General features: G+C 43.4%; 1 protein-coding gene across 1 annotated transcript in view; it reads right to left on the bottom strand.

Moving 5' to 3' along the window:
- The window catches only part of DPYD (dihydropyrimidine dehydrogenase), a 3292815-nt gene that overhangs the window by 899624 nt on the left and 2375657 nt on the right, over positions 1 to 17534 (bottom strand). The window contains exon 15 of the mRNA XM_086954704.1: positions 7071 to 7139. Within this exon, the coding sequence (XP_086810830.1) occupies positions 7071 to 7139 (69 nt within the window). The remainder of the gene's footprint in view (positions 1 to 7070; positions 7140 to 17534) is intronic.

The following is a 17534-nucleotide window of genomic DNA, read 5'->3' as shown; positions in this document are numbered from 1 at the left end:
TACAGAATTCCAAGAAGTCATTTCAACATTACACAAACTTAAAATAATGGATAAATAAAAAGACAAAAACAATGGAGATTAAGACAGATAATTACAAATCTTAACAGACATAGTCAGTTAAATACATGGGTGGCCTGTGCTCCCTCCTGCCTCTCTTCTCATCCATAGCTTTGGTTAAATGAGTCAGGATTTTCATCCATAGTTTGGTTAGAAGAGGCAATCAATCAATCAGGGATTGGTAAAGCACAGCTACTCACCCGTGAAGGTCTCAAGGCGCTAGGGGGAAAGCAGGGGAGGCTCCATTGAGTGCTGGGATTATCCAAAGAGCCAGGTCTTGAGGTCCTTCCTGAACTGGAGCAGTGTAGGGGGAGGTTGTCCAGGCCTTGGCTGCGAGAAAGCAGAATGCCTTTCTTCCTGCTCGAGTCTTGTAGGTGTGTGGGATGGTGGCCAGAGAGAGGTCAGCAGATCAGAGGTGTCTCTTGGGTGCAAGGAAGGAGAGGCGGTTGTTCAGGTATGCTGGCCCAAAGAAGTTCTGGAGGACCTTGTATGCATGAGTGAGGAGCTTGAAGGTTATTCTTATTTCGTTGGGGAGCCAGTGGAGATTGCGGAGGTGTTGGGTGATATTTTTGTGATGGGGATGTCTAGGATCAATCTGTCTGCGGCGTTCTGGACGTTCTGGCGTTTGCAAAGTAGTTTCTTGTTGATTCCGGCATAGAGGGTGTTGCCATAGTCCAGTCTGCTACTGAGGAGGGCATGCGTGACAGTTTTCAGGATTTGGATGAGATCCATCTGAACATTTGTTTGAGTAAGCGGTGGGTGATGAAGCAGTTTGAGGATATAGAGTTTATCTGGCAGTTCATCATGAGCGATGAGTCTAGTATGATGCTGAGGTTTTGTGCCTGGTCTGTCAGGGTGTTTTTTTTTTTAAGAGCGGGGGGGCACCAGGTGTTGTTCAATACAGTGGGGGTGGAGCCATGAATGAGGACATCTGTTTTCTCAGAGTAGAGTTTCAGGCAGCTTTTCTTCATGCAGGTAGGGACGGCTTTCAGCCCTTCTTGGAAGTTGTGCCTGCTGATGTTGGGTTCTTTGGTGAGGGAGAGAATGAGCTGGGTGTCGTCGACGTAGGAAGACGATGTTGAGCCTGTGGTTTTTGATGATGGTTGTGAGGGAGGCCAGGTAGATGATGAAGAGGGTGGGGCTGAGGGAGGATCCCTCAGGCACTCCACATCTGGTCTCTATTGCCTCTGAGAGGTAGGGCAGGAGTCAGACTCGCTGAGTTCTGCCCATGCGAAATGAGCATATCCAGTCAAGGGCCTTTCCCCGGATGCCGGCGTCGTGAAGTCTGGTGGCTAGTGTGCAGTGGAAGACGGTGGTGAAGGCAGCTTTGATGTCCAGGAGGATGAGGGCTGCCATTTCGCCTTGGTTGAGGAGGGAGCCAATGTCATCATTGGCAGTGAGTAGGTGCTGTGGTTGCTGCAGAATCGGGATTGGGAGATGCAGAGGACGCTGTTGGCTTCAATGAAGTTTGCTAGCTGGGTGTTGACAGCCTTTTCAATGACCTTGGCTACGAATAGAAGCAGGGAGAGGGGCCTGACATTTTTTAGGTCTGTCAGGTCTGCAGAGGGTTTCTTCAGTAGGTGTTTGACGTCGGCATGCTTCCAGTCATCAGGAAATGTGGCAGTTTCAAGGGAGCAGTTGATCACCTGGTGTAGTTCGGCGGTGATGGCTGTGTCGGCTCTGTGGAAGATGTGGGGAGGGCAGGGGTCGGAGTGTGTCAGGAGTGGATGCTCTTCATAGTCTTAATGGTTTCTTCTGTCATAAGAGGGGTTCAGTTTCACACTATCTGGCCAAAGTCTGCATCAGGGTGGGTGCAACTGGGGCAGCCACTATCTGTCAGTTGGTAACTAACATTCACCTTTTGAGGTGTAAGCTAGGCAATGTAGAGTAAAACTTTCTTGGAGTATACCAAAGTTCCCTCCCATTCCTTACCTACAAGTTGCCACCCTAGTATAGCCACTCATCTGACCTGTGCAGTGAGGAAGCCATCCCTGATCATAGCTGTTATTATTTGGCCCAGCCACAATACTAGGTGCCAGCCACTACCAAATGTCAACACCATTTGGAGTAGGTTAATGGGCAGATGGCTTCTGGTCTGGATTTCCATAAAGCCAATACAGCATTTAGGTGCGTGCCCTCTACACCGGTACTGCGCTCTGGGAATATGTCCATTCTCCACCAGTGCATCCTGCTGCCAGAGGGTGCCCTCTTCATAGTGGTCTCCTAATGTCATCAAGTCTGCCTCTATTCAGTGTGCCGAGAGATAACTTCCTCTAACAGTAAGCAATACCATCAGTGGCACTGCTGGGGCATACAACAGATGTTCCTCCACATGCTTAATGACCTCCTTCCAGCAGCGCTAGTCCAAAGTTAGCAGGCTCAGTTTCTCCTCAAGCTGCACCTTTATTCATAACATCAATGCAGTAGGGGCGCCTCCACTGTGAGGCTGTCCAAACTCCTCATATCTGCCCTGTCTAGCGCAGCAATCCAAAAGGTCCTCTGTTCCAGTTGCGCTGCATTGAAATACAATTCAAAGTCTGATACCCCCTTCTAGTGGCAGCCTCTGTATATCTGCAATAAGACTCATGTGTGTTTCCCATCCTATATCAAGTCCCATAATCGCAAATTTAGGGAGTGGAACCACTTCAGAGGAACCTAGACAGGGAGATTGAAGAACGAGTAGAGCAGTCAGGGCAAAATTATCATATTTGCCAACGCCATGCTGGCCAAACTGGGGAGCTGCAAAGTATGCTAGAATGTCGATCTGCCCCTCAGCTTGGTCCACAGATTGCCTCCTCAGAGGTCCATGTTCATGTGATTGATTCCCAGATAGCAAAATACCTGCGGTTTCCAGCGAATCACATGATCAAAGACCACCTCAGGTGGTTCCCCAGCTATCTTCGCCAGTTGGAAGGCACACATCTTAGCCCAAATCATGTAGAATCCGGACACCTTTCCAAAGTCTGTCACTGTTTCCACCACCCATGACATCCCTATGTGAGCATTCAGCAGGTACAATAACATGTCATCTGCATACAGCAATATGGTATATTAGCCATCCCACAGAGGGATTCCTCTCCCACATCTTTCAGCCCTTATTACACTTGCTTGTGAACTGTCACACCTCCAGCACAAATAACATTGGGGACAGTGAGCAACCCTGTTTCATGCCCCTGTGAACCATGACTAGTTCAAAGATAGTGCCCCCCCAGACCCACATGCTCAAGCAGCATAAAGGAGTGACGCCAACCTATGCCACCCCTGCATCAGTGCCATCTCTTCTACAACCTCCTCCATGTAGTCAACTGTGAGGTATTGAACTCCTTCATACTATCAAAGTAGAGTACTACTGTCTCCGAGAAGATGTTTAGGCGGGCCTCCCCTGCATGCGGTACATAAGCTGGCAGAAGTGTTGCAATGCTCTTGTCAGTGTGCACCAGAGAGTGCAGGTGTGGCTGTAGGTGGTTAGCCTGCTCCTTGCTCTTTTATGAGAGTGGGAATTGTAGAAGCTCAGAGACTATCCTCATTTAAATTGAAGATTTGGTGCTTCCTGTGTCGGTTCAAGTGATAGTAATATAGGAAATTGGTGGAATCCAAGTATGAGCGGGCACAGCATACTGTGGCTCTGGAATAGTCAAAAGATTTCCTCTGATATAACATCAAGGCAGTTTACATCAGTTTTCACTTTCATGTTTTTGCTTAAGGAGGAATCTGTTAATTTATTACTACAATTGGCATAGTTACTGATAGAAAACTGTTACACTCAATTGTTTGACTTGGTTTAATAGTCACCAAAGTGGTTCAGCAAGCTCAACACTTACAGATTACTGCAATTTGAATCTCAAAAAGGCCCACTTTAGTTGTGATAGCTGAACCAGAGACATCTGAAGGCATGAGCAAAGTGCTACCACGTGCCCCTACTTTTCTTGGCCCCCTCGGAGAAGACAAATTCTCTCTCTATTTGACCTTGGTCTCTTCTATATCTCTATCACAACCTCTCTCCCTCTGTCTCTTATCTCTTACTCTGTCTCTCTCGGCCCAGTGTCATTGTAAGCATATTTGGGGCACTTGTTAAGACATATACTCAGTATTGTTAGAAATTGGCAGAGGTATGCACCTTCATCCAAGTAGGGACCCTTCCTTATATTCAGGGTAAGGGATCTACACACTTAAGAGAACCCTGCTGACCCCTTCATTGCTTGCCACACACAGACAGGCTTATCCCAAAGGCAATGTGTAAAGAATTTGAACCCAAACACACAGAAACACAGTGAGAACACCACAAATGGACACCACACCAGTTTGGAAAAATAAAGTATCATTATCTAAACCAACAGGACCAAAATAACAAAAATCCAAAAAACATGTACAAATATATACTTTTAGACAGATTGCTTCAAAAATTGAATTGTAGAAATGAAATAGCTCCATCTGGGGTTATAATGACATCGTGACAGGCATAAATCCAAAGAACAGCATCCACCGCGAGGTGCGCTGGTCAGGCACTGAGTAACATGCACCCCAAACAACAGTACCTTGGAAACAAAGTCAACAGACAATGCACAGTGTCATGGGGGTGAGGTGTCATTGCCAATGCGAAGCTGGTTCCTTTCTGCCTTGGAAAAGGCGAGGCGTTAAGTTCATGAGGGGGCGAGGCGTCAAATCCAGGACAGGAGATGTTAGGCAGCCTCGACAGTGAGGTCTCAGTTCTGGTGAGGTGAGGTGAGGTGAGATGATGCAACAAGGAGTTTGTGAATCCACCCTTGTTGGTCATCTGCTCCACGATAATGTGATATTGGCACTGAAGGTCATGGCATTGGTGGAAGCACTGGCATTGGGCAGGCCAATAACTTCAGGCGTAGAAGGGCGTCAGTGCTGCTGTGCAGGTGAGGCGGTGGGTCATGCATTTCCAAGAGGTCCCTCCAGCCTCAGTGAGTTCCTGTCGTCACTGGCGTCATCGTTGATGGCGTCGGAGTTGTTCTTCTTGCTTTGTAGGAACAACCACACAAGTCACATGGCCCTGGAACTGGAATTGACACTCTTTTCAATTCAGGACTCTGCAGATGAGCCCAGGGTCTGCTGAGTGGGTTGCAGGTGGAGTAATTGTGGCCCTGCAACTTAAGAACAGGAGGCCAGCACACACAGGCCCTTGGGGATTCTTCTTCAAGCAGGTTCACAGCAAATTTCCAGTCTGTGTCCTCTCTTTGGCAGAAGCAGCAACTGCAGGCCAATCCAGCAAAGCACACACAGCAAAAGGCCACTACTCCTCCTTACAGCTCTCCAGCTCTTCTCCTTGGCAGAGGTTGTTTGTGGGTCAAGAAGTGATCAAATTTGCTAGAGTTTAAGGTCTTTATACCCCATTTTTTTGTTCTGTTTGTGGCCAGGGTCTCGGAGCCCAGTCCAAACCTGCTCTTATTCTCTGGTGCAGCATGACCACAGGAGACAGCATTGTGCAAAGGAGACAACGCCTATTCTGGTGCAAGTGAAACTCCTCCCAGCACTCTAAATGCAGCCAAGGTCTCTTCAGCCCATCTATGAGTCACCCCGAAAAGGCAGGACACACCTCACCCCCCTTGTGACTGTTTACAGTGAATGCACATCCAGAGCTCTGGTCACTCCAACACCAAACAGTCATTACACATACAGCTGAGGAACAAAGATTGGTTAAACATGAAAAAGCCTACTTTCTAAAAGTGCCATTTTCAAACAAACAATTTATAAACCATATTCCTAAAAAGATGTGTTAGTAAATTCTGAGTTCAGTGAGCCTAAACTCAATCCCTCTATCTTGTCCCAATGGAAAGTTACACTTGTAAGATGTTACAAAGTAATTACCATGTTAGCCTAAGGGACAGATAGCCTTTCAGCAGTGAAAAATGTAATTGGCAATATTTCACTATCAGGATAGGTAAAACACACCAACACATTTCCCACCTTTTACAACTCTGCACTGTGCCCATGGGGGTACTTTGAGTTATCCTGAGAGGTGCATGTATGAAAAGGGAGAGTTGGGGCCTGGCAAGTGTGTGCCCTTGCCAGGTCGAAATGGCAGTTTAAAACTGCATGCAGAGACACTGCAATGGCATGTCTGAGATACATTTACAGGGCTAATAATGTGGGTTGCACAATCAGTGCTGCATTCCCACTGCATTCCCAGTAGCACTTGAGTTACAGGGCACACACAGTGCACTGTACTAGGGACTTACTAGTAATATAAATATGCCAATCCTGGATAACCAATCATAATAACATTTTACACGTGGAGCATTGCACGTTGATACTGACCAGCAGTGGCAAAGTGCCCTAAGTGACTAAGCCAGCAAAAACGAAATCCACGCGCTAAGAATTATATAAAAACAATATGCAACAACAATATATAAAAACTAATTATATACAGCTGGGAGTTTAAAAGCACCACTTCAGTGTGTGGTTTTGAAAAAACACTAATAATGTTCCTCAAATATTGCAGTATATAGTTTTCAGTATGGATGAATTAGATAAGCTACGTCAGCATTGTCCATTGTATGACAGTGCTAGGCAGTATTATCATGGTAATATTTCGTGCAAGCCTTCAGTGAAAACAAGAAATACATTGACTTTGTTTCTTCCTTCCTAAACTATTCACAACCTTGGTATTCGAAATGTCTGCTAGTTGTCTGCCGAAAGTGCCTGGAGGCAAGTGTAGCATCTCTTAGTCTCTCAGAGGTGGAATTAGATTTCACGAGGGCATCTGTCACAAGATGCAGTTTCCTCAAAATGAAAATAAGTACAGATGCTTCATCTAAACGCTTTCCTTGGACAGAATGGGCAACCAGGACAGAACATTTACACACGCAATTCCGTGTGAGCGAACATTTCCATTTATATAATGAAACCTGGAACAATAAACGGCATTTACTAACATATTCATATTCGACTTTACCATTTTAAATGTTACATAGCATTGTGCTTTCTTATTGTTTTGCTTGAAAGAGATTGTCAAAAGAAATGAGAAATATTAGTGGAATCATTACCTCTGCCCTTTTTGAAAGCTCAGTCCAATCTTCTTTGCTGTAACTGCACATGATACTTGCAATAATGATCTAAAAAAGATAAAGTTATACATTACTACAGGTGTCTTTTTAGTTCCATGTAAATAAGCAGCAGCATCACATCACTACAGCTCCCTTTGAATGTTTTGTCTCAGTGTGTGTGTATTACATATTTTTATATGTTTAAACTTGTTAAAAAATAAATGGCGTAGCTTCAAATGTAAGATAAAACTTCAATGGCCTTACTATGAGCTTTCCACTCAAAATGGGGAGGTAGCATGAGACCCGGTATTACCGATGGCGGGTGGTAATACCACTGCGCGCACTGCATCGCATTTGGTGATGCAGTGCATGCAACAAAATTATTTTTATTTATTTATATGTTTACTTACCTGTTAAACTCCGTAATCCATACATTACTACCCCCCACCCTGCCCCTCCCCCTCCCTACATCACTGCCCGGCAGGTACTCCGACTACCGGCCGCGGCTGACACCATCCACGCCATTGCTAAATGAGTGCGAGCTTTGTGTTAGAAGCGGGAGTTACATGCAGCGTCCGGAATTGGTATGCTGTTCACCGCGTGCTTTAACTGAGCTCCTGGCTCTTTTACAGTCACATATTTTAACTACTTTCAGTATGTGGAACATGTAACCAGCAAAGCGATTGCACTAGGGGACAGATGTGCGACGGATATTTTCATGCGGAAATGGGTCTTCGACCCATTTGCGCATGCAAAAATCCTTTTGGCCATGTACAAACCCTATTTCGCAACTCGCAAAAATTTGCGACTCGCAAAATAGTGTTTTGCAACTTGCTATTAGGAAGGGGCGTTCCGTTCCTAATACCTACCCCAAATGACATGTATGACTGTTTTGCAACCGCAATTGCGGTCGCAAATCAGTTGCAGTTTATCACACTTCACAGATGGGTGGTAAACCACTCGCAAATGGAAAGGGGTCCCCACGGCACCTCTTCCCCTTTGTGACTGGCTCTAAATATTTTTTAAGGGCATGCAATGGTCCCAAGGATCACTACCTGCCCTTAAAAAAGGAAAGGAGAATGTTTCATTTTTCTTTTTTTAACACCTTAAGTGCTGCGCCTATTCCAACGGCCGACGGCACCACTACCTCGGGAGTGCTGCCGTCGGCCGTTGGACGTTCCAGCTGCACCTGCGCAATGGAACGTTCAGCACTGGAGCTGGACGTTCCATAGCTGCTAAGGTGTTAAATGCATCCTGTTTTCCTTTAAGGAAAACTGGCTGTATTTAAAAAAAAATGCTTCATTGAAAAGCAGTCTCAGACATGGAGGTCTGCAGAGCCCAGCAGGCTACTATACCTGGGAGGGGCAGCCATTCCCAATAGGGTCGCAAATTGAGAGTTCCTCATGAATATGCATGAGGCGTGCAATTTGCGACCCCATTGGGAATCGCAATCAGTATCACAGACACTGTTGTACAAGCCAATTTGCGACTCGCAACTCGCTATTTCGACGTAATTTGCGAATCACAAATTCATTGGTCGTACATCTGGCCTTAGGTGGGGTATTACCACCAGCTGGAGCTTACTTGGTAACACCAGTGGCTTTCATCTCCAGGTAAAACTTATAATCCTGATTAATACATATGGAAATACCACTCCACACATCTCATCATGATGGCAGATGTAGTAAAACATATTAGAACATTGGAATGTTGGGAGCTCCATTGCAGACAATGGAGTGCTCCCTGCTTCTACGGGCCAGTAAAGGCCCGCAGAGCAACATTCCAATGTTCTACAAAGGCTTCTCGAAGTTCGAGGGGATTTATATCCCCTCGAGCTTCGAGAACCCTTTGTTTAATTTGTTAGAACATTCTACCCTCTATTGGCAGAATGTTCTAATAGCCTTATAGCCCTTCGTAGCTGGGCTATACCGGCTATTAAAGTCCCGCTGTTTCGTTAAAGTCCCTCGCTTTCGGCTCGGGCCTTTAACGATTCAGCGGCCCTTTAATAGCCGGTATAGCCATCTACGGCGGGCTATAAGGCTATAACAATGCCTTACACATTATTAGGAATGTAATTGATGTTCAAACTTTGTAACTATACGTTTGTACCAATTACCTTCAGCATATATCGGTCCCATACTTCCTCGTAGATCTTCGTGGAAATTATGTCGAACATATGTTTATTTCTTATTTTGATTCTGTTTATTATAACAGAGAATTGACTTTGCGGTACACCAGAACACTTTACATGAACTCTGAAAAAATGGCAGCGAGCAGCAAGAGTAGTAGATAGTTAGAAGATGGATTTCTGATGTTGGTTTCCTTGTGGGTGAGGATGGATGGTGATAATGTCAGATTTTTGGAATATACAGTTGAGAGCAATTTACATAAACACTCCTGATAGTCCGGCATTTATCACTCTCCCCCTTGGACCAATGGTGAACAACCCTGAAATAAACCTTTGTTTAGATATGCACGGGAACAAAGTGATTGTGGTCCAATTCCATAGATACAGTGATGTTACATTTTTACCGGGTGCCACTGTTGCATTTGAACGCGCCACCTCAGTCTCCCATTCCTGTTCATCTGTTGTTTTGGGACAATTTTGTTTAGGGTATTCTTCGTGGACCCTAGTAGGACTTTTTACAGGGACAGTCGGACCGCCACCAACAGCCCATCAGCGGCAGTCCCACTGCCATCTTAATCCTGATTTTCGCCCACCACATTAGGATAGCGGGCAGATGGTTGGCAGTAAGAGAGACAGACCACCACAGGTCTGTCGGGGGGACTTGTATTCCTACAACAGTGGCAAAGTCTGCCAGGCACCACCGTTGAGATTATAATGTCCCTTTCCACCTGCCTTTTCATGGTGGTTTACATGCCATGAAAAGGAAGGCGAGAAGGGACATTGGGGGGCCCCTTCCTCTCTGGCCCTCTGACATGGCTCAACATATCCCTGCCCCCTGTGGCAGGCACCACATGGTGCTGCTCACGGGTGGCACCACACGCCACCCGTAACCAGATTTGCACTATGTGTGCAAATCTGCTCACGGGTGGCGGGGAATGGGTATGACACTTTGGGATTTATTGGAAAGTTATGGACCTCACCAAATAGTAAATTCATGTGTATTTACAAACGTTTGCAGGGCACGTTCACACCGTGGATACAGATATATAGTCACTGCTGTCAAAAGCAGGGGGAAATCTATATTTAGATTGGCAGTAGGGCAATACATTTCCGAAAATGTTTGGAAGTGAACAGCAAGGAGTTTATTTAGGGTGAAAAATGCCTTCCCCGTGGATAGCAACAAAAAGGTTTTATAGCACAATTGCAGTTTAGAGTTACAGATACACTTGTATAAAGGCACACCAAGTTCATTCACATGTGTTCGTGGTAATACATAAATAACACGAAATGTGTAAAATAATTCCACAACTGTTTCAGAGAATCCTTGCCTGTCTGAGATTTTCATTAAAATTGGAGGAATGCGTTATAAATGGCTTGGCAGTCAAATAAGTACTCCAGATATTGGAGGAAATATATGGGAGTACATTTCTGTCTACTTCCTGTGAATGGGATTATATTAAACGTTCAGTTTTGCAATCGCGTACCTGTGGAATGTCAGCATGTACACCTTAGGGTTATTGGGGTGCTGAATAATTCCTGTGTCCATGCTGTGCTCCCCCCATGTTTCGCTACTGGAAGGCCTCTGTTTCTCTCATTAAATTGGATTTTCTGTATCTCTCTTGCTTTTTCTGTGTGTTGCCACTGTTCTTCGTCACTGTCACTTTCTCCTTAGTTAGCTACTTTATGATGCTATGCCTTCATTTGTGCCTGTTTGTTGTAACCTCACGGCCATGCCCAGTTGTTGGTCTACCTAGTTCTCCTACTGTGGTTTTAATTAAAGATACTTGGACAAGTTTGAACATCAAGCTACTCATATTTATTCTTTGTGTGCTTTCCATTCTTTTTTGGCACTTAATAAAAGGAGCTATTTGTGTCCTGGATATTTTGGGGGCTATTTAGACAGGTATTTTTTTGTGTCAGCGATAATATGTCAAAGAAACTACACAACATTCGAATTATTGTATTGGAACTTATTTGGAGTCAAATATTTATTGCAAATATATGGCTGATTCAATGCGGCTAGGTTCATGTTTATGCTGAAGTAAAACGCTTACAAAAAATAATTTGACAATTTTGAGAAGCAGCGAGGTATTAAACAGAAAGTATTGTCTTGTTTATAAACCCTTCTAGATCTTTATCGTTGAAGTCGTTTCACCAGTTACAGCACGACAGGTATGTCACTGGTCGCCTCGATTCAGGGCACTCTCATAGTTCAAAGTGATGGCCCTAGGGTATTAACTTAGCCTAATCTAAATCATCTCGCATTCCTAAGAGCCAAAAAGTAATGTGCATAGGAAGGAATAAGCCAGACGGAGCACACACATTTCACAATGGGACGATGCACGTTATATGCTTTCAAATATGGCGGAAGCCTGACCCACTGCTGAGCTCTATTGATATAAATTGGGTCTGAAGCAGCAGACAATGGCATGGCTTGTTTGCTCGTGGTGTGCCAAAAATTCCCTTTTTTGCAGTCATCTACTGATATAAGTATATAGAATAGTAGGGGTGCAGTTTCTCGCACAGAAAATAAAGCACCTCTGCTGAAAAAAAAGATAACGGCCATAAAAAAACTTGCACAAATACGTGAAGACATGAAAGATCACAGCTCTCGAGCGGGGTACTGAAAGCATTACATCATGATATGGTTTGTATAGAGTGATACAATAATATTAAGCAGTAGGATGTCAGAAATCCAAGGGAAGAAAATAAAACATACATTCTACTGAAAATAACAAGTATGGGCGAGACAAATATAGTAAAAGATTTTTTTTTAAGTTTCAACAAGGTAAATAATGTTTAATTTATCAATATAAAGCACATATGTGTTTATGAAGTTTTCAATTTTTACAACAACTTCTCTCTACCCTTCCTTGACTGATTTAATATATTTTCATAATTTATGTGTTAAATTTAAAATATTCTGAGCATAGAGTATAAGATAAAACATAGTAGATGGGCTTATTAAAAACGAAAGCTCAACTGAAATTAGCTGGTTGATGTTCCCAATAAAGGCCATGCAAAAAATGGGATTTGAAATAGCAAATGCTTCGTAAAACACTTGCAGATATATTTAAGAAACCTTCCAGAGAAATGATACTCATCAGTGCTCTGTTCACAGTAAATTTTGTAAATTAAAATTAAAATACACTCAGGGACTGAAGTGAAAAAGTTGACAAACTATGGGGCATATTAGCAAGAACCTCGTTAAAATTATCGTTGTTTTAGCGGCAGGAAACTACAGCTAAAATGGCGATAATGGGCTTGCTAATATGCGTTATAGAATTCCAATAGAAGCCCAGGTTAGATATCCTGCGTTAAAACGGCGATAACTTTAACAAGGTTCTTGCTAATATGCCCCTGTAATTTTGTGATGGTTATATCAGTTTCACAACACATATTAGGGACTGCAAATAGTGATGACGACATTTGTTGACGGAGCTTAATTATTCTAAGAAGTCTTGAGAAAGGCATTCTCAGGAAATTCTTCCCGAACCTGATGTACAGCCTTGCCAGATATTTGCACTTCCCATGAAGTAAAGATTGGCTGCATTCTACTATCAGAAATTCTGTAAATGAAGGATGCACAGAGAATATTTGATTCACCTAATCTTTGACTGACAGATTGTCAAAGTAGGAGCAGCCCGTGGATTTCCATAAACAATGGGGACAAGATCTCAAACCTAGGCATGGGACCTGTCCCAAAAGTTCTCACTCAAGGTTTGTGAATGAGTGCGTTGATTTAGGAACAGTATAGTCTGGTATTCCTCTCACACCCCTCAATGCATGTAGATTGCTCTCCAAAGTCTTCCCTAGGCTGGTGGACCCACACAGCTCCAGGGGTAAAGCTGCTCTTGTGCTTCATGTCAGTCATACCTCTGAAGTGTTGGACGGCACCTTCACTTTATCAGATGCAGGTTGGCTTGAGGGTGCTTGAGGGCACAGGTTCAGCTTTTATCAGCAAAGCCAGACACCATGTGGTGTCCCCTCACATCTGGGAAGCTGACTATCAGCCAGACATCAGCTCTGATTGCAGAGCACTTCCTTCCTTGGTTGAAGACAACCTGGAACTGGAACAGCAAATGCACCAACTTTTGTACAATCAAATCGACAGAGGGGATGTATTCTCTGTCTGAATTTTCACAATTGGTTTTTGGTGGTTCTCTTTCATATATCCTCCCAGACTGTCTTCCAGACAGCCTTTGTGTTTGGTGATGCTCTCCAGTGCCTGCAGAACTCACAACAGAAGGACAAAGCAGTGTGAGATGTCTGCACCTACCTGAAAAAGAGCCATACAAAAATTGTTCAGGGAAAGAGACACAAGGCTGTTCTTGCCTAAATAAGTCTTCTTACATTTAACAATAGAGACTGCAGTCTTTCCTTTCACCCCTGCCACCTATGAAAGGGATGTGCTTAGGAAGTCTAATTGGCAGTACCTCTCAGCAAAATGTCCTTATGTAATTTCTGAACGAGTCCTGATTCCTCTTTTCACCCTTGAGCATCTAGCCAGGTCTCAGCAAAGGAACAGGGGCGCAGCTTCCGCAGGGGGGGAGGGGTGTTTGCACTGTGACCCTCCCCCTCACCAAATAAATGCATTCTTGGTTTTGTAGTTGGGTATGAGAGCCCAGAGTCAGATCTGATATATCCGTGTTGGGTTTTCAACCAAGAAAAAAATACAAACAGCAATCTTTGAGACAGAGAGTGTGAGAGAGAGAGAGCGAGTGAGACAGACAGGTAGGCAAATACATCTGGTGGCTGAATTTCAAATTGTGAAACTTGATAAACTGGCATTGATACCAGATTGCCTGCTTCCTTCAATTGTGTGATTCTAGCCAAGTCATTTTATTTCAAACAGTTTTCTTTTGCTTTATTATCATATATGATAGCACTGTTAAATACCTAAGTTCAGGATATGAGCTATGCAAGCAACTCTATTGTTTGATTTAACACATCATAATGTTGCTCATCTTTAATAGCCACATTTAGGAATTACATGACTACTGACTTGCTACTTGGATCACTAATTGTATTGTTGGTGGGGGTGAGCCATTAATATTTTTTAAGTTCATGCATAAAAACTTTACATCACTTTTAACAAGTGTATGTCTCTGCAGTGATATAATCTAATGTACTAAAGTGAAATGGTTCCACATTTTAAAAAAATACACTTTTGTTCTCTAAAGAGACTGTATCAAATGTGTACATCATGTTTGTTACACAATATACATGCCAAATGTTTTCATGGCTTGGCTCATGCACGAACTATTGGAGTCAAGTCAGACCCATTGCTCAGCTCATCCTTTTAATTTCTCTTTGCTACTTCTTTATTTGCAACTCGTTAGTCAGATTTACAAAAGGTGAGGTTGGAAACATGGAGCGCTGCCTACTTGCAATGAGTTGATAATATTAACATCAAGGCTTCTTGTAGCAGAAAGAAACAGTATCATATTGAATTTCGGCCACCCACCTGCTATTTTCTTCCCTCTCCCCTAGCCAGTCTAAGAGGCAACCTGTCTTATTGCCAGTCTCATAATAATTTAGTTTAGCTGAGTTAGATATTACATTATTGTACTACACTTGCATGGTCTCTACCTGTCTCAGTGTCTCTAAAGACCCCATCCCAAGATGCCACTCTTCCACTGCCTTGAATTCGGACTCCAGGTCTACTATTTTCTGTGCTTTATTTTTTGGGGGGTTGGGTTTGTGCTATATGATTCTGTGCCCTGTCACGAAGGACAGTTTGGCTCCTTGAGAGTAGTGTATGAATCCACCGACCTCAGTTTTTCCTTATGGTAGAGTACAACTTAGAATTTGTCTGAAGACCTCAGACTATGCACTTGTAGATTCCAATCATCCAGTCACCATGCGCGTGTATTTTGGTCCTACTTTCTTCCTCCAAATACAACCTTAAGGGGAGAGAAATTAGCAACACCTCTGGCTAGGTACTCCACCTTCCTAAACCACAAGGGTCTCTGCTGTTGGGAGAAATATGTAGTACAGATGTAAAATTATCTTATAGTCTCCTGAAAAGAAGAATTACAGTATATCTAAGGGATGTGTGAGTCTTCATGTATCTGATAAGCCCAAAGAGTGCACTAGTTGTGCTAAATCAGTGTGCAAATGTGTAGAGTAGAGGCTTGGTGTACTTCTACCCGGGTCTCTGTTCAGGACATCATTTAAGTCACCTCTTTTTATATTTGTTGATTTGTTGCTTTTAAGAGAATGTCAAGTCAAAAAGGCTTTATTTTGATAAATAAGCTATCATAAAAGCTACACAATAAAATACATAGGTTCATTTGACTATTTGTTGCTTTTAAGAGAATGGCACCAAGTCTATCACCAACCTTCTCTTGAAACCTAGGTAGGGTGTATACATTTAGTATCAGCAATAATGTCCTGTACCTTAGGCCATGCATCCCCCACCCCAAGGAACCCACTGCCTAGTTATCTGAAACAGTGGTGTTCCTGGCCAGGATTGCCACCCCTCTAGTAGCACGTCTAAATCCAGCATGCACCAAGGGTACATGTGGGCCCCTATGAAGGCACTCACATAGGAATCTGATCAAGTGGGTTTCCTCCACTAGCACTAGTTCTGTGGCCTGCCTGAGGATATATTGAACCACTATCCCTCATTTGACTCTACTGACCAGGCCATTCACCTTCCTCAAGAGGGCCTTTAGCGGATCTGTCTCAAGTTACAATATTCTTTAGGGAGGTGCTGTCAATCAACCTCAGTGGAGGACCACATGCCCGAGTTCATTCGCCTTCTCTGCTTGTTCCAATGTGAAGCCAAACAATACAATAAAAAACTTATCAAAATCCCCAACACCTCACCTCTCTACATTTTCTTTGCACAGGTCCAAAACGACACTCATCCCATATGGTTCTGAAACCAAGGAAAGAGCAAGCATTGAGAATGTTTTAGGTTTGAGAAACCCCATTCTTATTATAAACATATTTCCTGACATAGTAGGTTACCAGTCTGAGGCTAAATGACATCTCTTGTGTATTTTCGTTCTGCAACCTACTGAGTTATCCCTGTACTGCACATGCCTTAGTTAGAGTGCGTGACTCCACTTTGTATTTTTCAATCCCTATCAGGCTATGTCCGAACTAGGCCCTGTTTTTCATTTTGCTTGCCTCAGCCGAAGACTTATTTAGTTAGTGTTTTCTCTTCTGTTCAAGGTTGCCTTCTGACATACTAATGAATATTATGAACTAAGAAGTGGGTGGAACGCGCACAGCAAATTGTTTATCCACAAGGTAAACTTGGGTAAAGTCTGTAGTGTGCTCTGAGGGAATCCCTGTCCGACCAGACAGAGAGTAATATCCACAAGAACTAATACATAGCTCTCCCTCTTGGGAGAGAGCACCTCTAAGCACAACTGAGTGGTGACCGGTGGTCTTCTTCCATACGTCTCAAATATGTCAAAAGTTCAATCCTGACACAAAAGGAGTGGTATTTCCACTTTCACGATTTATTAAACACATTGTAATTTCATGGTTCAATGGTGGCTACTTGAAAAGTTCATATTCATTAGTTGACAATCGATGATATATGTATGATCAAAACAAATCCCGATGCATTTCGGGCCCCGCCCTTCGTCAGGGGATTACTCTACAAACAAAATGAAAGAATCAATGTATCAGAACGATATCCACATCTCAATCAGTATTAAAACATAGCAATAGTAAACGTAAGAGTCAAAAGAAAACAAGATCCATAACCAACCGATCTGTGAAAAAGAGTAGGGGGAAATGGTGTGATGAACGCAAAAAAAGGTTGACCAAAACATGAACCAACGGTAAAAAGGTGTGGCATCCCAACTTCAAAAGTGGCTACATAGGGTAAAAGAGCTGGTGGTGTTAGTAAAAAGTATCAAAAGCTTGTATTCGCAAATGAAAATGTGACTGTAAAATAGTCAGCATGCAAGTGCTAAGAATCGCCAGTAATGCGTTTAGGAAGCGTAGGTCCCCGTAGGGTACTCACAGTCAGCAGACTACGCGTGCACTACGCGGAGTTCCCGGTTAGCGTCTGTGTACCAAGCGGAACCGTGGTGAGCTTAGCATTGATGTGGAAAGTGAACAACATAAAAAAAGGACTATTGAAAAGCGTTATCAAAAGTGAGCGCCATATTGGAGAGTGTATTAGTCAGAGGAGAAAGAGGGTGAACTTGGTGAAACTGGAAAATAGGAGTTAAATAAGACTGTCGTAGCATCATTAATACAGTTAAGAAATTATAGAGATGTTAAAGATAACATTGGAATTCCATGTGATCATTCAGCCCATTGGATACCATGGTGGACAAGTACCGGATCCAAAAGTTCTCTCATTT

This window comes from Lissotriton vulgaris, chromosome 1_1 (assembly GCF_964263255.1).
Source record: "Lissotriton vulgaris chromosome 1_1, aLisVul1.2, whole genome shotgun sequence".
NCBI classification, from domain to species: domain Eukaryota; kingdom Metazoa; phylum Chordata; class Amphibia; order Caudata; family Salamandridae; genus Lissotriton; species Lissotriton vulgaris.
The sequence above is the reverse complement of the archived record's forward strand: the minus strand, read 5'-3'. Positions and strand labels throughout refer to the sequence as shown.